Source organism: Alternaria ethzedia (genome assembly GCF_023757985.1).
Source record: "Alternaria ethzedia strain BMP 0044 chromosome Unknown scaffold_2, whole genome shotgun sequence".
Taxonomy (NCBI): domain Eukaryota; kingdom Fungi; phylum Ascomycota; class Dothideomycetes; order Pleosporales; family Pleosporaceae; genus Alternaria; species Alternaria ethzedia.
The window spans coordinates 1,146,071-1,169,153 of record NW_026056195.1 but is presented as its reverse complement, the minus strand read 5'-3'; the positions used below and the strand labels follow the sequence as shown (position 1 = coordinate 1,169,153).

Below are 23,083 nucleotides of genomic sequence, written 5' to 3'. Positions count from 1 at the left end.
GTGAGGTAGATATGGGCACGGAGGGATGGGAAATCGGCAGCTTTGAACTCACCTTCACGTCGCGTTTGCGATGAAGTGAGCCCGTTCGTACTTTATAGGGGAATGAACGGTGAGGTGAGGTGACGGCGTGGACCTCTAAACACAGAAGCTAATCATGGTGAACTCGGCTTTGGGTGTGCGCTCTGAGAGGCAGTGCTAGGTCTTGCTGCTTGAGTCTATTATTTTCTTTTGCATTTTGACAGCATGAATCCTGTGGTTCATCTCATTACCAAGACTTTGGCAGTGTGATTTTCATGCTATCGTGAGCGTAGTCGTGTCGTCAGCCAATCTACTTGTCGCACTAGCCCGCTGCCAGCTTAGCACCATAGCCCACCTGCTCTTTTCACCCCACGCATCCAATTCCCGTCCCACAAACACGATAATGCTTGAGATAGCTTGCTTCAATGCTACTTCGGCCATCGCAGCAGCTCAAGCCGGAGCTGATCGAATCGAGCTGTGTGCCGACTACGCAGCTGGCGGGGTAACGCCTTCCCTCACCACGCTGCAGGATGTACGGAAGGAAGTCACGATCCCGATCAATGTTATGATCCGGCCACGGGGAGGCAACTTCAACTACTCCGACGAAGAGTTTGAGCTCATGAAGAAAGAGCTGGAGATGCTTAAGCCTGTTGCTAGCGGCTTCGTGTTTGGCATCTTGGACGCCAATCAACTTATAGACGAGGCTCGTAACCGCGAGCTGGTCGAGATTGCAGCTCCGCTTCCTTGCACGTTCCATCGTGCGATTGACGAAACAGGCGATTTAGAGAGAGCCGTGGAGACCGTTGCAGAATGCAGTTTCAAGAGCATCTTGACAAGTGGCGGAGAGAAGACCGCGCAGGAAGGCACTGGTGTTCTCCGTTACTTGCAAGAGGAGTGCCGTCCGAAAGTCTCATTCATTGCTGGCGGTGGGGTCAGAAGCACCAACGTTGAGAATCTCAAGAGGAGGACCAAAATAGAATGGTTTCACTCCGCGGCCATCACAACGCCTGGAGAAGACGTTGACGCCGAGGAAGTGAGAAAGATACAGGATGTGTTGTCGAAATTCAGTTGAGAAAAAGAGAAGACAAGCAAATTAAGGGTACGATATTATTCATTAAGCGTGGCGCATCAATACTGGACTGCCACAGGATGTATACGACATGCATGTGCTAGGACTCCAGCGGGTATCATCCATTCGGGATTGCCTCGAATACAACTCCTGAGGCCATTCTATCCAAATAGTTCACTGACTGCGACGTGTATGACGCCCGAAAGCAAATTGCTTACAAAAGCGCGTATAGCAAAGCACCGACCACCGACATTCCAAAGGATCTTGTTGTGTCGACAGACACCTGTCCAGCGGCTCCAGTAGATTGCGGCGAGGCATCGGAAGCTTCGGGAGTTTGTGTCACAACGTTGGTCTTAGCGGCGATTGTTGTGGCTTGCGTAACAGTGGTAGCGGGTACGGTGGTTTTGACCTCGACTCCACTGACAGTCGCCGTCTCGACAGTCTCCGCGACAGTTGTCGGCGCCGAGTATGTGACGGCGGGGACAGTGGTTGTGTAGACGATGACCTTTCCGAGTTCTGTGACTGGGACCGCTCCACCAACACCAGTACCGGTGTACTGTGCAGGGACCGAGAGGGTCGAAGTGTTTGGCTTCTCAGCCTCGTTGTTCGCGTAGATGTTGGCGCTCTGACCGTCCTTTGTGTAATCTCCGCTGACGAGGTTGACATCGGTGCCGCCGGAGCTGTAGGTTCCGGCAGCGACGTTTCCGTAAGATCCGTCTGGGAACTGGAAGTTGGTGGTGAACTTGTCGTAGCACATGGGAATGTTGATGTTCTTCACGTTGACGCAGTCTAGGCTCTGACGGCAACCGAAACCGTCCGCACGTCCGTGTACAGATCGCTTGTCGAAAGAGATGCCCTGGATCGACGAGAGAATATCGGTATAGAGGGAGCTCAACTCTGTGCCGACTGTTGGTGGAGTTGCGCCTGTCGCTCCTTGCGGCTGGCATGCCTCGTAAGGGTCGTCGTTCGTGGCTTTCGCCATGGAATCGAATGGCGACGCAGTTGCGACGGCCGCAAGAGCGAGGGAGAAGAACTTCAGAGACATTTTGTTGAGATGTGGTGTGTCGTGGGAGTAGTAGATCTTCTGGTACCGAGCGATGGTTATAGGTATTACACGATTGTTACACGGTGTAGTACTGAATGACCGGCGACTTTCAACAAGAGTAACGAATGGCAAACGCAGTCGCGCGAATGTAAAAGCGAGTGACGGAAGGATACGACTGGGTATCTGCCAAGGGTCAGAGGGGCACCCCGAGTCTATATACTGACTGTGCCCATATCGCTGATGCTAACAGGGTTTAATCAGGTTCGATCTTACAGCCGAACTAGCCAACAGGCACCATGCGCTTTACAACTGACGGCGCGCCACAATGCGATAGGACGTTTACCAACTGCCTGGGATCTGTTATCCGTTGGGCGATCATGTGTTCATCCCCCAAGACCTTGCCCAGGGGCGGCCCTCGTATTGGATTCCCACAGGATTGGCTGCCATACACACACAGCCCAAGTCTTTGGCCCCGCCAATGAGAACACCATCGCATTTGGCAGTTCCAGGAAAGTCAGCCGCGATGCCAGAACTTTGCTCATGCGCTGCACATGCGATCGATTGAAAAGCCATGCGCCAATAACGCACCGCTAGCCATTAAACGAGCTCATGGTCGCCTGATTCGCCGGGGGATAAATCGGCAGCCTCCAACCGAAGCGCGCTGCGAACGGACTTTTTCCTCATCCCTCAAGCCACGAAACGGCCTTTCATTCGAGATCACGAGAATTTGCAGTGCCGACATCCTTCCGTCTTACTCCAGGTTTGGCCAAGCCCACAACGCCTATCCGTCAACAAATAAAGAAAATAGCGGGCTCCAGCGTCATAAGCGGCAGCCCCGAGTCCCGTCCAGGGCAAGCATGCAGTGTTTGGCCCTGGTTGGTCCCTGACAGCACACCCACAAAACTTGCGGCCACGCGCACGCTGCCGTCCCAAATTTCTCTGCAGCGCTAACACACGACGGTTTTTGTGCGACGGTGATCATTCCTTTGAGCGGCGATAGCGCTCATGTCAAGACTTTGTGGACAGCTCGGCGTTCGCTCGAGCCTTACCTTATTTTGGCCCGCCCAGGTACAGCGTACACCACCAAGACTCTGTATCCTCATGCTAAGATAGGTAGCCGGTCAACAAAGAGACGATAAGAATAGCTTTGTCGTCGCATTCTTTTGGTCCACGGCTTTAGCTTTGCGCTGACCCAATGAGAACATCAGACGGAAGAAATTACAACCGAACAATTCGCGCATTAAGAGCCCTGGAGTGCAATGGTCGCGGTTATTCGGCACTCGATTAGGTTGCTTACCGAGATTTACTTTCGTGTTGTCCTCGCTTCCTCACGCAATTCTTTATCGCTGCACTAAGCTACTTCGCTCTAGGGGAGACGGACTGGCAATTATCAGTGATTCATTCCAGAGCCGTCGTTCGTTCTCAAACAGACAACACGTCGCGTGCGTTGTTCCGCTACGGTACAGACTACAGTTTACCCCACCACCATGCCAAGGTGTAAGCAGGGCTAGCTAATAATAGAGTTTTTCGGGGATCGACGCAGGAACAAAGCAGCTTACATCTGCACGCGAGACGCACATGATAAGGGGACGTTGCCACAACGATGCCTCCAATTTGATCTGAGCGATGTTGGCTGCTGGCCTGCGATATCATCCTGGCTGTACTGATATCCAAATCGATCTTTCCGATGCGCGTATGCGGGACCATTCGCACCGGCAACCGAAGGAATTTTCCAATGAATTTCTATACGAGGTAGGACCGATAGCGTGGAATCGGTCATGCGAGGCGACCGGAGCGGAGGTGCGACCTGCATATGTGCCGTAAGAGTACGTGCAGTAGCCGACCTGAACCACATCGTGAACGGATGACGAAGTCCAGACTTGTCTGTCATCAACATCAGTGTTTTGTGGTTGTTGTGGCTGTCGTCTGAAGTTACTTTTCTTTTTCGACCTCGCGTATTGGTTAGTCGCGGCCGCGCCGAAGCGATGTGCTGCTCGTTGGCGCCAGAAGTACCTAGGACATGCGGAACATAATATCCCAACCTGACTCCCACTTCTCGACATTCGTACATGGGCAATTAATGGCCATCTGGGTAAATGTAGCCGGACACGAGTTGTCCGCCAATTGTTGACATTGTGTATAGGCTAGGTTTGACTTTCGCAAGGTATTGCGAGAAGGTGTCAGCTTCTGGCAGTATGCTTGAGGAAGATAAGAAAGAAACGAGTAGCCAAATGAGTGTTCTGAGTACAAAGAAAGAGCCATCCCAAAATACTGTTCTCCGCGTTTCATCAACGGTATATCGACACCGCGACTTCAGTTCATCCGTTGCCGACTTCGTCCCTCAGTCTTCCATGTACTTTGGAACATACAAACAACTCTTCCCATCAGCCGCACCTTTGCAACAATCTACCCTGATACTTCGCCCAGCCATATCAGCCAATTGATCGGGTACGTTCAAACGCGCATTGACACACTTCCCCGAATAGTTGTCTGTCAAAGCTGGGTCTCCCCCGCAATTGGGTTGGAAATATACTCTCGTCTCGCAGATCACGTTGTCAGCTGCTGGTGGCTGAAAGCTCCCTGTCAAGGCGACGCTTTCCGCACTGAGGAACCCGCTGAAGAACCAGTTGGAGTCGACCGCGTCGTAGCATTGTCCGTATCTAACGTCCTGTTCTTTGAACACCGTAGGCGCATCAGGATCAGGCGGAAATGTTTTCAGACAGTCATCCATCACGAAGACGGTGATTTTGTGGGTTGCGTCGGTTTGGCGGACGTCGAGGGTAGGGGCAGCTGTGAGTGGGCTTGCGAGGCCGATCAACAGCATGGCCTGCTTGGTACGTCAAGGGTTAATATGTGTGTTTTGTGACCACTTGTAATCGGAGGTGTAGGGTTTGCACCTAACGTACTGTGATAGAGAGTCTCATGTTGGTATCTGGAGGAAGGAGGTAAGAAGCGAAACGGTAGCTGTATGGTTGACGTCCAGTGCTGGTTTTTTCTAGGCAAAGAAGATCTAGCTTTCCTTTATACAACCTCCTTCCGCACAGAATCACGTGTGTTCTGCCAGATTGCTGCTTGGACGTAAGCGAATCATATCTCAGTGCGACCAAAGGCTTGCATAGCTTCGCAGTATCTACCCAGAAAGAGAAAACGTGTCTTGCTGCTCTGTAAAACAAGTTGCACCAGGTCGACCTTAAAAGTGACATGTATCGTAAGCCGCCTCCGCACATTCGAATCGATCAAAGACTTCCAAGCACTATGTTTTGTACGACAGGAACACAATGGGTCGTGGCTGAGCTACTCATGATATGTGCTACCCCAGATTTATGTCAGACAAAGAAGCGCGAATCCCTACGCTTCGCATGTGCGGCTAAAATCGGGGAATTTCGGGGTTAGGCGTAACCACTTTGTTCTTTGATAGTCAGCGGCTTGACGCCCTGGAAACACAAGTATAATCACTAGTTGCGTTTCCAATAACTGCTTGGTACGATGTAGTTCGACATTCACGTCATGAAGGTCACGGTACCATGCTGATTTTGGAGAGGAGCACTGTGGGCGGTAGGCTTCCACCTCACACTGACTACTCTGCAGCATGTGCAAACAGTGTACAACATCTTGGACATCTTTCGACGGTGTTTTCCGCATATGAGTGCGGAGTTACCATGTAATTGCGGTGTTCCGCTGCAAGTGCGGAGTTCCTCAGATCACCAAGTCAATAAAATAAAGTACTGGATAAGTTGCCCAATAACCAGATCGTATCCTTTAACAGGATCTGCTCTAAATATCACGAGCGTCTTTGCAGCTCGGTGACCCGACAGTCATTCGTGTCGCTTACTATCATCTGGTTCCAAAGTATGCCCGAAGTTAGTGTCGCCCCATCGTGCCAGGCATCAACGCATCGATTAATTGACTTCGCCCGCAGTATCGTCGAACCGGAATAAGCACACGCATTTCCCGCTACCGTTTTGAGCAGCTGCTCATTAAATAAGTCGCTGACATGTCTGAAACACCCGAACGTATCGTCGAACACGCCTACGACCATATTGCACAATGGTATCTAGAATGGGTCGAAGGCGATAGGTCACCACGCGAAAGATACACAAGAAAACTACTTGACAGTCTGCCACCCTCCCCAAGCGTTCTAGAACTCGGCTGTGGCCCAGGCGTACCAGTACTGAGCATGCTGGTAGACCACGGAGCTCAAGTGACAGCCAATGATATCTCTGCGAAGCAGGTCAAGATGGCTGAACCTCGTTGTCCGCGTGCAAGGTTCATCGCTGGTAACATGACCACGCTCACGTTCGAAGCCGAGAGCTTTCACGGTGTGCTCAGCTTCTACACGCTCTTCCACCTCCCTCGCTCCCAGCTAAAGGACATGCTCGTCAAGATCTACAGCTGGCTGAAGCCCGGAGGTTTCTTCGCTTTCAACCTGGCGAGCGTTGATGAAGAAGAGATACATGGCGAAATGATGGGGTACGGAATGTTTTGGAGCAGTTATGGAGTGCATGAGAACTGCGAAATGCTGGAACAAATAGGTTTCGAGCTGTTGGAAGTGGAGAAAGTAAAGGCAGGCGATGGTAATTTGAACGAGGATGAACCAGACTACAATTCTGAGTTTGTTTGGGTGATGGCGCGGAAGCCAGAGGTTGTTAAGAGGAAGATTTAGCGGAAGCCTCAAATGAAGCTCAACTTTATATACCTCAATGAGTGGCGCTTAGTTCCACATGCACTGATACGTATTTGGTGCGCCAGCGCCCCAAATTATGCTTGTTCCGGGCGTTGATGATCTTAATGCTAGTACAATATCTCGTATTCACGGGCCTCACGCAGTCTTCCTAGGCTTGCGCTGCCAGCCCGTCTTAAACTTCCCCATGCCCATTCTAGGAAACACGTGCGCCTCGGTGTTGAACACCACGTCAGTGAGAGGAAGAACGTCGTCCGGCGAGAAGAGCAGGTATAGATACTTGAGTGTTTCGGCCTAGCAGAACATGTCAGTAGGAATACTAATCACACCAACGTGTCACGTACCAGCCAAAAGCTCTCCATGTTGTCTCGTCGCGGAGGCGGGATAGCATTCACATTGTTGAGAGAAGTAAAGCCCCCTCCCAGTGGAACGGTCGAGTAGTCCAAGAAGGCCTGGAAGATTACCCAACCCCACTCTCGGTAAATGGGGTCTTTTGTGATACGCCACATCATGAACAGACTCTCGACAGTCTCCGGTCGCTGGAGGTTATGCGCATCAAGTGGTTTGATATTGAAGTCTTTTTTCCAGACCTCTTCGGAGTTTGAGCTGCGTTCCAAGGGTGCGCGCGGCATATTCTTCCTGGACTGCAACGACTCGTCGCTCGCGCGGAACCAGACAATTTCAGGTGCTATTCCGGTGTCAGTCACTTTGTACATGCCCCAGCAGGTCTTTGTAAGCGCCCTTGCCAATTCCATTTGTTGCGACTTCTCGGTGTTCCAGCTGGGTAGGCGGCGGGCTTCAGCCTCGGTGAGTCCGTTTGTTGCTCCGAGTGCGATGGTACCGGGAAGGAAGCAAACGAGATGATCCATCTTTGGTGACAGAGAGCCGCCAATTCCGCTGGGTAATTCAGCGACGATGCTGAGCTTTGCATGCTTGGTAGGGATGATGAGATGTTTCTGGATGCCTGTCAAAGCCTCCTCCCACATCTGGAGGTAGATCGGCTCGGAAGTCTGTAGGTACTGCTTGATGAGATACTCTGCGATAATTAGTATGGAATCAACGATGGAATGCATTAGATAGCGTACCATAGTATGAATCGCCTCGACTTCCAAGACGTATCTCTCGTGTTGTGAATTGACCGGAATGGGGCGTGATAAAGATCGGGACTAGACCGTCGTGCACGTTAACACTGTCGACAACCTCCATGACCTTTTCCGCTTTTCGCCAGTATATCTCGTTGCCAGTGACGTTCGATAGGTACTTCATCTCGATCTGTAGTGTTGTCGCTTCGGCCGTCGACGAAGCCCCACCATCAGCGTGTGATACAAGCCCTCTTCGGCTTGCCAAGTGGATGCTTGCGTATGGTATACCGGACGGCGAATCGTATGCGCCGAGAAGCCTGTCGGCTAGATCCACAGCCTTGGTGAGATAGATGCTGTCTCTTCGCGAAGAGACACCGGGCAGCACTGTCGTGAGATAGTGTGCAGAGAGAAGACCGCCCAACATGCGAATTGTGGTCTCGAACGTATTGACATCTTGATCTTGCTCATAATCTAGGCTGCGATGCAACCAAATCCTTGCATCAGCTAGTTGCGATGTAAGATTCATGATCATCATCGTGTCGAGACTATCAACGATAATCCAACCCAAGCCTTTCGGACTCATCATTGAGCCTTTCTTGGCGATGGGGTGAAATTGATCATAGCCTGCATCATGTATAAGCGTGAGATTCATACAGCGGGAAGGGTCTCACAAACCCCAAGCGTATTTGGAATACGCGTCCCAGCTACTGACAAAAGCATCTTTGACTTGCTGTCGTCGATTTTCCCACTCGCTAGGCGGGGTGGGTAGCCACTTCCGAGTAAGAGTCGAAGGGATGGCTTGTGTTGAAAGCCAAAGGCAGACAGAGGCTCCGAGGACAATCGCCGCTGTGAGGTATGGAGTTTTGGGAACCGACCAGGGGGATGAAATTGGCGAGGATGTCGTATGACCATTGGCCTTTCGAGCATGGCTCGCCTCGCGTTTGCGATTGCGCACAGAAGAACGCGACATACTAAGAAGTCGAGATTTGATGAGTAGGGAAGAAGTAGAATCGAGTTTTCACAGGTAGCCATTGTTGGCATCCCCCTTCGGTTCGACAGAAGGATTACAACCACGCCACACTCCCACGTTAGCGCCGGGAATTGAAACCGTGCGTACTGCATGTCTCAAATGATCATTGCAGCAGGCTAATCAGAAGGCGAATTGATGATCAAAGCGTTCGCGAACCAATAGAAGTGACATCCAGTTTTCGTGCGGCGCAGGCGTGCGAACGCCCGTGGGGGACGCGCCTGATCCCCTGCCCTGGTACCATGAAGTGAGACTCCGTCAGTGATACCCATCGTCTCGTAGACGAGACCAGCCATTTTACCCATACAGCCCAGATAATCCAACCCCGGAGGTTACTGTACGATGACAGATCTCTCTTTGATGCCAGCTACGCCGGTGACTCACGCTGGTGAAGTAACCTCATGGATTCCGCTCACAAGTACCTTCACGCCATCATCTGGCTGCGAATCCATCTTCCGGCTCAACGGACCCAGTCTAGTAGCGTTTGATCCAGGCTACGGTCTCGACATCGATTCGGATGTCGACTGCGTACCTTCCGCGGTGACAACGTGGTGGGAACAGGCACGACTGGGTGTCGGCGGTGAAGAGCATACAGCGCTGAGCATTCAGCCCCTAATATGTCCGGATTTGTGGACGACCGTCATGACCTACGTTACGGATACCTCCACAACCCAGATTATGTGCTGTCCCTCGTAAGTTGGCCATGCTCACCCTTTCGGCGTTGAACTTACCCGCTCATAGAGGCTACACCAACCCGTTCCACACAAGCGGCCCCGTCAACGGTGACTGCGTCTCCACCGTCCCCAAGGGTATGGTCTTGACATATGCATCTACACCCTATGGCTCGTCCAACGACTGGACTATTGAGACAACGACGGCAGCGCGAGATTCGAGTGTCGGAGCTATCGCAGTAGTGGGCTTCAACGTCGCTCGTGCACCTCCGACCTCTCCACCAAGCCCTTCCGGTGGTTCTACAAGCTTCGCAAGCTCGTCCTTCACATCCGCATCGCCAGCTATGTCGACAAGCGGCCCGTCACCAACTTCGTCCGGTTCGAACGGCCCTGCCAGAGACGGCGGAATGTCAACAGGCGAGAAGATCGGTATTGGCTTGGGTGTTACACTCGGTGTGATCGGTACTGCGGCGCTCATCTTCGCCATGCTGTTGCTTCGCCGAAGGAATGGAAAGCGAGCAAACACACCTAACGCCTCCGTTCCGGTGGCCGAAAGCGAACCCAAACCGATGGAAACAAATCAATCTCCTCAAGCATACGAATATCACATCTCTGAGCTCCAGGGTCATTATCAACCTCACGAACTACCCTCTCAAGAGCCTAAATCTCCGGTTGAGATGGGATACCCTGGTCGATAGTAGGCGTTCTGGGCGAGCGGTCGTAAATTCATGCCTTCTGTCAAATATACCAGATTCCGGATCGGGGCGTGGCTGGCCCACGAAGCAGGGGGATGCGGGCTTTGGGAAGTGCGCAAGCGCGCATTGTGGTCGCTCAACGCCTTCACTGCGGTTACGCTTTACCGGTGATACTTCTTCTTGACCCAAGTCTGCTAGAGTGCCGCAACACTGGTAGCAGCGCATTCTTGCTGATAGTTCGATGGGCTCCGGAAGGGACGAGGTTCATCAAAACCGTTGCGTCCGGACGTTCCGTTCTCCATCTCTTTTCTTAGGCTTTCGGCCACTTCTGCTTTATTACGATCTATTACATTTCTTTCCCGAAGCATGCTGTATGATTATGGTGATTGTTGCTAAGCCGATGTTCGTGTTGATGGTTGGTCTTGACAGAGCAGCGAGGCCACGTTATTGACCAGGTTTTGTTGGCTTGGCGCACGTCGTATCAGCAACCTTCTTGCACGTTCTGTATGCGCTTGTGCAGACTACCATCCTACCAACGCCAGCCAGCCATTGTGAACTTTGCCTTCCCTCAGTATCCACATTTGCGAGCAATGTCCACAGTAATCGCGTCAGAATCTGTCTAGCATCCTGGGCGTGCTTCCCTCGGCTACCTGTTCAAGTCTTCCATCACTCAGCCGTCTTTTCACATCACCTCGTCATCAATATCAAATTGTTATCGCGGTCTGAAGAAGAGGACACGTTGCGCAAATGGCGCAATCGCTGACATCCGGCTCATACGGCGAATTCGGACGAGTCGGCGATTCCCATAGTGCGCATACGATCCCAAAGAAGCACAAAACGCGACATACGTAAGCGGTTGCGTCAGTGCCTGAGGTACCTGCAGAAAAGACACCAGGCAGCAACGTTTGGGAACGCCTCAAGTTGTGTTTGTCACGTCTTGTCGTGTTCCTGGTGATATCAGAAAGGGGACGACAGCACGCTGCGCCACTGTTTTGGGCGCAGCGCTAAGCCCAATTTGGTGTTGCTTGCGAGAAAAATCAACCACCACAACGGCTGCTTCCAGCGGTGGGCATCTCGGTGCGGCAGACCAATCGACTCGGACTGCCATGCCATCCCTCGTCCGGTTTCAGAATGAAGTTTGCAGCCCTGTCATCGCCTTCTTGCTCTTCTGATAGGTCCATTAGAATACGCTGCTTACAAGCTTGGTGGTCCGATCGCGAATTCTTTCCCTAGCGAGTCTTCGCACTGCCGGCCGAACGCCTTGTCCAACCTACGTCGACGTCAATTTCCTGAGCTTATCGTCGCGTACCTCGGTGCATGGGAGTCGGCCTTGCGCTCATCTACAGAGCTTGTCAGATATAGGCGAGCTGAAGCTTGTCGCTTGGATCGTTTGGTAATATAGGCTTGATCGTAGTCGTAGGCTTCAGAGGCGGAGTTGCCTGAAATCCGATCAGGAATATCGTTGTTTACCTACGGCATCTTTATAGTCAGAACCGAAGGCCCGAGTCTGGAAGGCAAGTCTTGTCTTTGGTGCCTGAGTCTTGTCCCTGTCGCCTTCTTCTATTCTTCCATTCCTTAGAATACCGTATCACGATGGTCTACACCGGAAAGCCGAGCCGGGGGTGTGGGATGTGTAAAAGCCGCCGAATAAAGGTATGTATTACCTCGCGACAATTACTCTATTCTCTTGACTAGCGATATCGCCTCCGAGCGTATTCGGATGCGCTTGCCTGAGGCCGCGTTTTGGCTCGCCGACTGACTGTGCATAGTGCGACGAGAAACGACCAACATGTGGCAACTGCAAAAAGTCCGCCCGAGTATGTCCCGGCTATCCTGATGATTTCGACCTTGTCTTTCGAGATGAGAACAAAGCTATGGCCAAGAAGGCGAGGAAGTCTTCCGGAACGACCGCGTCGAGCAATAGCAACGGTGCGTCAAGCTCCAGCACTTCGCCGCATCTGTATGTACTACACCATTCTGCCCATGTCGATCCGCTTCGTGCACAGGGGATACCGATAAGCTTTGCCGAGCAAATGGGTACCCTCGTAGGCGATATGCGTTCTGAAAGTGTTCGCATGTGATTGTCGCAAGCCGAAGACCCACATTGCAATTTGTACGCGCTAACACAAATAGGTCACCTTCTTCGACGTTCGATGTACCACCGGGGGAGAATGCAGTACCGGGGGAGAAAGCCTTTCAAATCATCACCTCACGATCAAGAATACCCTCAGACTTAAGCCCATCACAACAAATACTTGCTCTGTCCAACTATACAACACCACCACTGTCTCTAGACCAGTCTTTCGACTTCGAAGCGTTCGTGTGGAATCTGGAAAACGCAGTACCGCCAACCATAACACTCGCGCCAGAATGCGAAGCCGTACCGTTCTTCTTCAAGAACTTCATCACCCTGCCACAACAGGCCGAAAGCACACGAGGATACCTAGAATATCTGGTGCCACTCTACAATCGTGCCCGCCCATCTTCGGTCCTCCATTTGGCTACTACTGCTGTTGCGATGGCAACATGCGGTCAGTATCCCGGCCGACAACAGCTCCTCCGTGAAGCGGTAACCACCTACGGCAAGGCTATCAAGAAACTGAACGACGATCTGAAAGATCCTGCGATGGCGAAGAGCGATGAGACGGTACTGGCTGTTCTCATGTTTTCATTATATGAAGTAAGTGAACGAGCCATCTCTTGCAGGCCTCCAATAACTTGGCTGTCTATCCCCAGATACATATGTTGAGCTAACGAATATCAGACCATAATGAGTACAGACGACACTATCACGGCATGGGGAAATCATGTCGACGGTGCTGTGGCATTAACGAAACTAAGAGGAATCGAACAGTTCAACGATCCAATGTCACATGCCATGTTCCGCGCCGTGCGAACGATGATGGTGAGTACCAATAGCATATCGTTTGCATGCCATAATCTAACGAAGGACAGATTACAAGCTGCGTTCAACGCTCAAAACCCATCGACTCTTTTCCTGGTACTGGAGGCTGGGTCGGCAACGGCGATATCTCCGAAGAGAATGCTGCCAATCGGTTGACACTCATCTGTATTGATCTCCCAAACCTCCGCGCTCGTGCGAACATCCTCACTACCACACCCTATGACCCCGCCTACGAATCAGAAGCGAAGCAAATCCTCGACCTTGCGCAAATGGTTGACGGAAACCTCGAAGAGTGGTACCGCACCCTGCCTCCAGAGTGGAAACATCGAATCATCGGCGTCTTCAGCGATCCAATCGCACCCGAGGAGATCGCGCTGGCTGAAAGATGGCCAGGCGAGCAACACGTATATCATGACGTGTCGTTGGCGAGTATAATGAACGACTACCGCGTTTGTCGGATATTCTGTCGAAGAGTCATCATGGCATGTGTGACATGGCTCAGCATCGGTGGCAACTATGCAGATGGCGATGAGACGTGGAGTAGGAGCGTGTTTGTCATTCAGATGATGGTGGATGAGATTAGTGCATGTGTGCCATTTCACATGAACTACGAGTTGCAACCCGTGGCGAAAGAAATGGGTCAAGAGCAAAATGGTATGTCGCAGTCCTGCTAACGCGATGTGAAGCATAGCGCTAACTATTTTGCAGCTGCGGAGGCATTCGGCGGATACTCGCTGGTATGGCCACTATACGTCGCAGCAAACGCCGAGACCGTACCACAAGAGCAACGCGACTGGTTGTTGGGTCGACTGTCCATTATTGGCACAAAGTTTGGACTGAGTAGTGCTCAGGTGCTGGTATTAGCGAGGAGACATGTTTTGACATGTGGCCCCATGTTCCCTTGACGCAGGGCAGGATGGGGCAAGGGATCTGTAAGAATATGTGGAGGAAAGAAAACATTCCAATTCATGGTGAACAGCATCGCACCTGTATTATACCTAGGTTTTTAGATAACAGTAAATGGGACTTCGCGGAGGATCTAATGTAAGCCGAATGTCTGTTCCATGGATCGTCATCCGTATCTAGTAAGTGTTCATGTGACCCACGCGTTCGACGCGGATGATCAGTGGAGACATGCAACATGTCACTCGTCAGGCGTCCTAAGCGAAAACCTCATGATAAGAAGACATCACCAGCACCCATCATGCCAGGATCAAAAAGACCTTCCTGGCCGCTCACATGTCCAGACTTTTGATCGATGCATCATCCGCGGCGATCAGGCTGCGGCCCGTTTCCGTGCCAAGGCTGACCCTTCAATTCGTGTTCGGGGTTTCATCTGCTCAGCCACAGCCACGGCATCTATAGCGACTGTGGGCCCCTAGCCCTTCAACAATTTGCAGAAACTTGAAAGTTTCCTTCCCTGAAGTCTATCTGTATTCCTCCCTCATCAGCCTCATTCACAGACGCACTCGCCTCGCGCAAGGTTACCCCGCCACACGACCCTCAGCGCAACACCAGCCTCGCTACGTCATCACCACCACAACCATGGGCGCATTGAACCTCATCCCGCTCTTTGTTCTCTTCGCGGTGGTCGGAGGCGTAGGATGGGTCGGCTATCAGGTAATTCATCTCTCCGACAATGCGCGCGCACGGCATGCTAAGCTATGCGCCATTACAGATCTTCCTTTACTCCAACGAGCTCGCCGAGCGTGGCGTGAAGAAGATGGAGAAGAAGAACGTCGTCTTCACCAAAGACGGCGCTAAGGTCGGAGTCAAGGAAGTCAATGCAGAAGACTATGCGGATAAGACGCAACGTGCCTTCGTCAAGACATGGAATACTGCGCATGAAGGGTAGGTCGTCATGAAGCATTATGGGCCATCTTTGCTGACTACGTGATAGGGGATCCCCGGCTGCGCGAAGACCTACGAGGTAGTTACAAGGCGACACGCGATTCGATTGCGAACGGATATTTCTTTTCTACGATACCTTTTTCCTTTGGGCATGCGCGGTCGATATCGCGTTATTCGCATCGGCCGTCGCGAGGATGATGGGAAGATTATACGGACAGGCGTCTGGAGGCCTACATATTGATACGGCAACAATGGTTGACGCTTGCGGCGACACATTCGGTGCATCCATATGCAGTACTTCTAGGCAGGATAATGAAGAGACGATGCTTATCGAGGCCCTATCAACATGGCACGCTTCTTTCGTATTGCTAACCGCTCGTGCGATAGGTTCTCGCTGCCAAGTAGCACCAAGTACCAAATACTATCGCTTCCAAGTTTGCTCACTGAAGAGTACCTGCCGACGTCACCTCGAAGGACTTGTGCGGACTGGAGTATGATCCGATTACGCGTCCGCTCATGGCGATAAGCATATAAGAGCGATCGAACATGCGCTTCGAGCAGTGCTCCGACATGCCGAATCTTGATTGCTGCTCGTACCCAGCTCAACAGCAGCTTCGATTGGCAGCGGATCTATCCTATTCGACTATGTACCCCCATAAGACCGCTGTTGGGAGCGGGGTACATTCGAAGCCTGCATTCTTGGCCGTGGACGTTTCATCTAGACTCCCGGATTGATGTATATCGCTCATCGGTCAGCATCACATGTCACAACATGCACATCGAACCCCCAATACAATCGTCTTGCATCGGGGTTACTAGCACGGTGGGCATCCCACGCACCGCGACGGGAACGATACAAGAACGACGTTCGGGGTATAAGGCGTATGGGCCGAAGAGGTGGGGCAGGCGGGGTGTAAATTACAGTCTGGCCGATTCTTAGGAGCTGTTAGAGGGGTGCATCGAGTTTAAAGGTGATGATCAGATATCGATTCGCGTTAGCCTGCTTATGCCAGCACCAGCCTGAGGATCAACGACTCTCGCGCACGGACGTTCGATGAACAAAACCATGTCGTGAACTTTGTTGATAACTAGCCCAAGGGTATTAGGCGGTCGTTCTACGGTCTTTATGATTAACCCGGCAGATGATGCGTTGCTCCATGAGATCTTCAAGTCAAACCCCGCCTACCAGATACATAACGCGGGGAGTATCTTCATTCAAGACAGTATCGCCCAAGTCCAAACATGACGATTTTGACGAGTATCTCAACGACTGGATTTACGCTGTTTAGCTTGAAGGGTATTTTCAATGCGTTCGAAGTGATTTTGGCGTCAGTGAGTCAACACCTCACGTTCCTGAGGTTGCCGTCACCCTTGCCCTGGCATCTGACATCCGTCTCACAATCGTGACATCAGGAGACTACCCAATCCTCTGACGACTGCCTTGATGCGACCCACCTATAAAGCTTCACTGACTCCGAATAGGCCATTATCTACGGTACCTGCACAGTAGTATACAACATCTTTTTCCATCCCCTCAGGCACATCCCTGGTCCCCTCTTCGCACGCGCCACCGGTCTATGTTTCGCGCTACACATACGCGATGGTAGTGTGGTCAAATGGATCAAAGAATGCCACGAAAAATACGGCGATGCAGTGCGTCTAGAACCGAATGAAGTCAGTTTCATCTCAGGAGAGACTGCGTGGCAGGATATCTACGGCCACAAAACGGATAGAAGCAGAAACTTTGTCAAGGACCTGAAGTGGTTGTAGGTTAATTCCATTTGAAGCTATGAGCGAGAAAATGCTGATGACAAGATAGCCCCCGGCCTGTCAATGGCGTCTTGTCACTTCTCATAGCTGACGAAGAGGGACATCCGCGGATGCGACGTAGTTTATCGCACGCTTTCAGCGACAAGGCTCTACGAGGACAGGAAAGTCTCATACAGTCTTATGTTGATCTCCTGGTACAACGCCTGGGCGAACACGCTGCTGAAGACAAGGATATCGATATCAGAACATGGTACAGTGCGTGGTCCACACAGCGCCTTCCACCTCACCACTCCAGCTGATTATATATGATAGACTTCACGACCTTTGACATCATATCCGACCTCACATTCGGCGAACCCCTCTACTGCCTCCGCGACTCCAAAGAACACCTTTGGATCTCCATCACCCTCCGCAGCCTGCAAGCCATCGCCCTCCACGTCTCGCGAGGCAAGCACTTCACATTCCGCTACCTCGACCTCGTGCGAAGCCTTTTCACCGACAACACCGGCCCCATGCGCGCCCGCTACGAATTCGCGAAACGGGCCCATGACATGGTCAGCAAGCGCCTGGAGAAGATCCAAAGCGGAGAAGACACACGCCCCGATTTCTTCACGCACATAATCAAGAATCAAGAGAAGGAAAGCACCCGACTCACTCGCGCGGAAATGGATAGTAACGCTGTTTCGTTCCTCATCGCGGGCAGCGAGACGAGCGCCACGGCTCTGGCAGGTGCGACGTACCTCCTTCTCCGCAACCCACAGCCGTACAGGAAACTCGTTACGGAAATCCGGTCGCGCTTCTCCTCCGCAGATCAAATCACCGTTGACGAAGTCAACAAGTTAGACTACCTCATCGCTGTCTTCCAGGAAGCGTTGAGGTACTATCCGCCTGCTGCTACAGGGCTTGCTCGTGTGGTGCCGGCGGGTGGCGACCGTGTGTCGGGCTACTATGTCCCTGGCGGGGCGTCGGTATATGTGTCCATGCATGCCATGGGCCATTCCGAGCGTAACTGGCGGGATCCGGATGCTTTTGTGCCGGAGAGGTGGTTGGGGGATGAGCGGTACACGGATGATAAGAGGGCGAGCCATCAGCCGTTTAGCTTTGGGCCGAGGAATTGTATTGGGAAGACGTAAGTGTTCTCGTCGTCTTTGTTCGTTCTTACTATGGGAACTCGGGCTGACATTACCGTATCTAGCCTTGCACATGCGGAAACGCGCCTCATTCTCACCAAGGTGCTTTTCGCTTATGATCTGGAACTTGTGGATAAAGAGAAGGATTGGATGGACCAGAAGGTTTTTGCGCTTTGGGACAAGGGGCCTATGATGGTTAAGGTGAAGCCTGCACAGCAGCCGTGAGGTGTGGGTTTGCGGCATGACGCGTTGGCAGTGTCGTGTGTCCGTGGGTTGGCAGATTTGATGCACAAGAGAAGCAAGTCTTGATGTGAGTGGATGAGAGGAAGATTGTCTCCTTGTCAGTGTTATGATTGTATGAAGCTACCATCTATGACGGTCCCGCTTCGCATTCATCTCGTGCGTTCCAAAACACTTCCTACAATGTGTAAATGAACTCTGGGTTTTCTCTGTCCGTAAGATCGAGCCATCTACACTTAAGATCAGCGCATGTACACATTGATAATGCATCTGAGCGTTCAGACTTACTCTTGGTTCTCAAGCTTGACATATCCAGGGTCAGCACGAATCAGCGCCTTCTTCTTATTCTGCCTGACGCAGTAGAAGTGGACGAACGCTATAATACCCAAGCAGACGCCATAACAGACGATAATCGTGATCTCGGCGGAGACGTAACGAGGAGCGTCTTGCTGGCGGAAAGTTTGAGGGCCTATATTCATGCATCATATTAGCCGGACTCGTCTCAAGCATAGAGGTAGTACGTACCGATGATATTTCCAGCACAATACCCAATCAAGTACATAGCCGCCACAGTCGTCTTCTTGGTGTACCCCGCTACATTACTCGAGATGAGACTGAGCAAGGCGACGAACGGGGTGGGGCTGGCTTGGGTGAGATAGTAACCAGCGAGACGACCGGAGTTGTTGTCCAGAGGCAGTGCGACGATGAGGATCATGCCGATCATAGCAGTGGTAAGACCGATCATGGATATGAGGAGGCGGTAGCCGTATTTATCGCCTGCCCAGCCGCAGGCGATGAGGAAGACGACTTCGACTGCGCCGCCTGGGGTGCCGTAGAGGAGGGATTCTTCGGGTGTGTAGCCGAAGCCGACGATGAGTTGGGAGAAGAAGTTTGAGATGCCGCCTTGGTGGGGTGTTAGCAGTTGGTTCGGTGAGGTTTGTGAATGATGGCTTACCGTTGGGGATATCAGCGATCAACGCGTAGAAGAAGAACGCCCAGCTCAACGGATCGACCAACGCCTCCTTCAACTGATACCACTTGAAGTGTTTGTTACCCACACCCTGCGCATTGATCCTAATACGTTCAATCGCCAAAACCCGATCCTCCTTACTCAACCACCTACAGTTCAACTGGTTATCCGGGACGATCCACAAAAACGCGATACCAAGACACGTAGTAAGCAGTCCCGTAACCAAGAAAACAATCTTCCAGGGCTCCATGATAGTTCCGTACTTGCGACATCCCACAGCAATGCCGTAAGCGACGCAGCCGCCGAAGATTTGCGCGAAGCCGTTGAAACTGAACCAGATGGCTGTGCGTGAGCCTTGTTCTTTCTTGGTGTACCATTGCGAGGTGAAGAGGGCGAAACCGGGGGTTACGGCTGCTTCGAAGACGCCGAGGAAGAAGCGGATGGCGATTGCTCCAGCGTAGTTTTCTACGGCTGCGAAACAGGACAGGACGAGGCCCCACATTATGATGTTGAACGCCGCTTTGATATGTTAGCCCCTTGGCAACCTGCTGAATAGTTAAAGCATTAGAGTGGAAGGAGACGTACAGTATTTTCCCAGTGGCAAGACTTGCAGTAGACGCGTGGTAGGATACTCCCAAGCGATATATCCAAAGTAGAACATGCTACCCAGCCACGAGTACTGGTCTCCGACTAGACCGATACCTGATTCTAGTATGTTGTCCGAAGGAGGGAGTTTCAGACCCATGATACTTGCGTAACTCAATGTGGTCTTGTCGAGGTAGTTGAGCCCGTAAACTATGCACATGATCTGTAAACATCATTAGCTCGTTACCAGTCATGCCAACGAACGCATCGATAATTTTCAGAACAGGGAAAATTGAACGTACGGGCATCATATGCATATCAATCTTCCTCAGCAGCGCTTTACTCTTCTCTTCCGTCAACTCCACAACCTGGCCCTCCATGCCCTCGAACGCCTTCATCGCCGCATCGGCATCGTGTGAGTGCTTCAAGAGTTTCTCGTCGAGGACATTCTTGAGACCTTTGCCGTTGTTTTCGACAATCGGTTCTTTCTCGACATCCACGGGCGCAGGATGCGGAGATGTGGGTGGGTGGTCGGTCGCTGACGCCATGACGTGGTATCTCGAGGGCGCTCGATCGCTTCGAATAGTCGACTCAACGAAAGAACAAAGATGCGCAATACTCAACTGCGCAAGTCGTAGTCACAATCGTTCATATAAACCCACCCAAGAGCCGACGCGACGTCAACGTCGACGCACAAACCTCCGTAAACGATAACCGACCTCCCCAACGCGCCATTGACGTCCGCCCATTCATAGTTGATAAGCCACCCCTGCATCTCCCTACACGCGATACGCTCACGCCCGCAAGTTGCCGTACCACTGCGGGGTATCTCTTGTGTTGATCCGCGGAACTACTCGAGATAGGGTCTGACACTACGTGATAGACAAGCGTACCTTCCGCAACAGGAAGCTGCGATGGGTGGCTAGTTCCGTTAAAATGGGGGTGATTGGGTAATTGCCGGGAGAGAAGCAGTGGAAGCTCAGCGGAGGCGTCAGACAAGGTATCGCAAGAGTCGCAAGAAGTCGGCTTGGTGATGATAGCGGGCTTGGCTTGTCTGCTGGACGGTGTGCGAGTTGATAGGGAGACAGGTGCGCGATGGTGATGATGTCAGTGCTGAAAGCTTATCGCTAGTCGCGATTAGACACGTTAAGCATAAAGCAACGTTAAAACTCTAAAGTGAACGTCAGGACAGTCACGGAGCGATCGTATTCGAAATGATTTGCATGCGATGGCGGTATGAAATTTTGTATTGCAGCAGCGACAAACATCATAGCTAGCGTGATACACATAGCACTTCGTTGTACCAACAAAATTGTGGGAAGAATTACTCCGTTGAACTCCAGGCCCGATTATCGGCCGATGCTGTGAACCGCGCATCCCCCCAGCCCCCAGGCTTATCATGATTTGGCCATGTAGCCGTGATACCCGAACGCCGCCCATATGCCGTTCGTAAATGCTGAAGACGACCACCCGTACTCGGAAAGAAAAGTGGGAAGTACAGATGTAAATGTGGAAGAAGAACAAGAAGAAGGCGCTTGACAACGGAAGAAGGATAAGACACTAGTTGCGATATTGCTATGATCGCACGAACACGCTGTTGAGTTTGTTCAACGCGCTGCTATCGGCAGCGGTGCTGTTCTTAGCGAGTCTCTCCGGTGCCAAGTCTCGGGGGAATCTCGTTGCGGTGTTGGGACTGCGGCTGCCAGAACGGCTGTTATTTTGGGTGTCCTTATCTTGGTTCTCGCCGTTGAGCAGCGACCCCAATGTAGGAAGCGGCCTTGATGCTGCGGCTGCAGCGGTGCTATTTGACTCGGGTGCCCGGGACTCGGACTTGTCAGATGGCTCTGGTGTCGGTGGCTTGTTCGCACCTGCTGCGGCGGCCGCGCCGTTGATAGCTGGAAGTTGCGGACCTTGCTCGGGAATTGATGGTGTTGGTCCTGGAGGAGGCGCAGGGGCACTGGCACGTTGAAGGTGTTGCTGTTGGGCTTGCTCAGCTGTCGATGGTGTACGAAGTGGTGGTGTCGCCATGTATTGTTGAGCAGCGTGTGCGGCATGCGCTGCGTAAGCAGGGTGTTGCATCAGCATGGGATGGTGGCCTTGAGGAGCGTGAGGGTGGGCCATTGGCGGGCGGTCGAAAACGTGTTGAGGGTGGTATGGAGGCTGCGCGTAGACGACGCCGGGGTAGAAGTAAGGCTGATGCGAGTAGTACATGGGAGGTGTACCGTTGGGTGGTGTGGGAGGATACATTGGTATCGCGTACATGGGTGCGACAGGGCCACCACGGGTATACGGCGAGGAAGGTGCCATGCTATGTCCGGGTGCGTTGTATGGCGAGCCAGGCATGGGCCCGCGAGTGACGGCAGGCACAGTCTGGGTCTCGTTCACCGCCGACTCCGGGTACATGTTCTTTGGCGGGCGGATGTGCCGCAGTTGCGCATCGTTGGTCGGCTGTGGGAGGTTGTTGGAATTCGATCGCGAGTAGTAGCTGATGAGGTGGAGGTGCTGTCCGCTCTGGGTGGTGATGCTGAAGGACTGCTTCATGAGACCATCCGGCTTGTACCGGTAGCCGTCTGGTCCCTCGCCGTCCGATTCACCTGAGCCTGTGCCGTCTGGCGACTTTCCGCTCGCCCTCTTCGCTACCGGGGCTGTGGGAACTGCGCTGCCTCCCCGCTTGCCCTCCATCTCTCGGTATGTGAGGAAGCTGCCCGACACGCGACTGGCACTCCATGATTTTCCGTCGGTCCACCGCCTCATGCCGGCCTCGCGCTCGTCCCATACAAATACTGAGCCTGACTTGATCTGCTGGCGCTCCTTCTCGGATAGGCGGCGCTGTACCCGCGGTAGTATGCCGATGCGGCAGGCCTCAAACAGGATGATGGCATCGTTTGGCGTGCGAACGTGTCCGTGGTAGGTCTCCATTGCGAAGACGTGTGTGGGGGAGATGTGTCGAAGATAGTGTGGAGGTGTCAAGACCTCATAGATGCTGTGTGGCTCGCGTTAGTCCTAGCCATGGAACAAGCGCTTCGGGTTCAAGGCAATGCGACAGTTGCAGTAATCTTGGTATGCAGGGTTTCCGGCAAACTCGGAAATCGCGGTGCGCAGAAATGTTGGAACAGGGCGAACCGAGAAACGGCATGCCAGAGAGGGGGCAGGCAAAGCGGCACGGAGACACGAAACATAAAGACAGACTTACAATAGGGTGTGTGACTGTGACGGGGCGTGTCTGCAAAGCCGTCGCAACGTCTATATGGGGCAGTGCGATGAGGTCAAATGTGTCGAGGTCCGGTGACGTGAAACGGGCCGGCAATGAAACGGAGTCAGCGTCTGATAGGTGTGCGCGGCAG

At 52.4% G+C, this 23,083-nt stretch overlaps 10 protein-coding genes across 10 annotated transcripts; 6 read left to right on the top strand and 4 right to left on the bottom strand.

The window, feature by feature from the left end:
• Positions 1–421: 421 nt before the first annotated feature.
• Positions 422–1,090, top strand: J4E87_001190 (uncharacterized protein; the record flags this gene model as incomplete). Its single annotated transcript, XM_049372837.1, has 1 exon — positions 422–1,090. One exon carries the CDS (start codon positions 422–424, stop codon positions 1,088–1,090), a length of 669 nt encoding a protein of 222 aa, XP_049237495.1.
• A 211-nt stretch (positions 1,091–1,301) lies between these two features.
• Positions 1,302–2,132, bottom strand: J4E87_001189 (uncharacterized protein; the record flags this gene model as incomplete). Its single annotated transcript, XM_049372836.1, has 1 exon — positions 1,302–2,132. The coding sequence occupies one exon, from the start codon at positions 2,130–2,132 to the stop codon at positions 1,302–1,304; it is 831 nt and encodes a 276-aa protein (XP_049237494.1).
• Positions 2,133–6,126: 3,994 nt separating this feature from the next.
• On the top strand, positions 6,127–6,795 carry J4E87_001188 (uncharacterized protein; the record flags this gene model as incomplete). The annotated part of the gene is made up of 1 exon (XM_049372835.1): positions 6,127–6,795. The coding sequence occupies one exon, from the start codon at positions 6,127–6,129 to the stop codon at positions 6,793–6,795; it is 669 nt and encodes a 222-aa protein (XP_049237493.1).
• A 156-nt stretch (positions 6,796–6,951) lies between these two features.
• J4E87_001187 (uncharacterized protein) lies at positions 6,952–8,319 on the bottom strand (the record flags this gene model as incomplete). The annotated part of the gene is made up of 3 exons (XM_049372834.1): positions 6,952–7,107; positions 7,158–7,849; positions 7,899–8,319. 3 exons carry the CDS (start codon positions 8,317–8,319, stop codon positions 6,952–6,954), a joined length of 1,269 nt encoding a protein of 422 aa, XP_049237492.1.
• Positions 8,320–9,264: 945 nt separating this feature from the next.
• On the top strand, positions 9,265–10,291 carry J4E87_001186 (uncharacterized protein; the record flags this gene model as incomplete). Its single annotated transcript, XM_049372833.1, has 2 exons — positions 9,265–9,614; positions 9,664–10,291. 2 exons carry the CDS (start codon positions 9,265–9,267, stop codon positions 10,289–10,291), a joined length of 978 nt encoding a protein of 325 aa, XP_049237491.1.
• Positions 10,292–11,881: 1,590 nt separating this feature from the next.
• On the top strand, positions 11,882–14,098 carry J4E87_001185 (uncharacterized protein; the record flags this gene model as incomplete). Its single annotated transcript, XM_049372832.1, has 6 exons — positions 11,882–11,941; positions 12,058–12,248; positions 12,422–12,968; positions 13,053–13,193; positions 13,244–13,847; positions 13,902–14,098. The coding sequence occupies 6 exons, from the start codon at positions 11,882–11,884 to the stop codon at positions 14,096–14,098; spliced, it is 1,740 nt and encodes a 579-aa protein (XP_049237490.1).
• A 640-nt stretch (positions 14,099–14,738) lies between these two features.
• On the top strand, positions 14,739–15,048 carry J4E87_001184 (uncharacterized protein; the record flags this gene model as incomplete). Its single annotated transcript, XM_049372831.1, has 2 exons — positions 14,739–14,813; positions 14,872–15,048. 2 exons carry the CDS (start codon positions 14,739–14,741, stop codon positions 15,046–15,048), a joined length of 252 nt encoding a protein of 83 aa, XP_049237489.1.
• Positions 15,049–16,286: 1,238 nt separating this feature from the next.
• On the top strand, positions 16,287–18,169 carry J4E87_001183 (uncharacterized protein; the record flags this gene model as incomplete). The annotated part of the gene is made up of 5 exons (XM_049372830.1): positions 16,287–16,376; positions 16,527–16,810; positions 16,864–17,069; positions 17,127–17,943; positions 18,010–18,169. The coding sequence occupies 5 exons, from the start codon at positions 16,287–16,289 to the stop codon at positions 18,167–18,169; spliced, it is 1,557 nt and encodes a 518-aa protein (XP_049237488.1).
• Positions 18,170–18,362: 193 nt separating this feature from the next.
• On the bottom strand, positions 18,363–20,287 carry J4E87_001182 (uncharacterized protein; the record flags this gene model as incomplete). Its single annotated transcript, XM_049372829.1, has 6 exons — positions 18,363–18,414; positions 18,473–18,653; positions 18,710–19,087; positions 19,140–19,673; positions 19,740–19,962; positions 20,042–20,287. The coding sequence occupies 6 exons, from the start codon at positions 20,285–20,287 to the stop codon at positions 18,363–18,365; spliced, it is 1,614 nt and encodes a 537-aa protein (XP_049237487.1).
• Positions 20,288–21,314: 1,027 nt separating this feature from the next.
• On the bottom strand, positions 21,315–22,658 carry J4E87_001181 (uncharacterized protein; the record flags this gene model as incomplete). The annotated part of the gene is made up of 1 exon (XM_049372828.1): positions 21,315–22,658. The coding sequence occupies one exon, from the start codon at positions 22,656–22,658 to the stop codon at positions 21,315–21,317; it is 1,344 nt and encodes a 447-aa protein (XP_049237486.1).
• Positions 22,659–23,083: the final 425 nt, after the last annotated feature.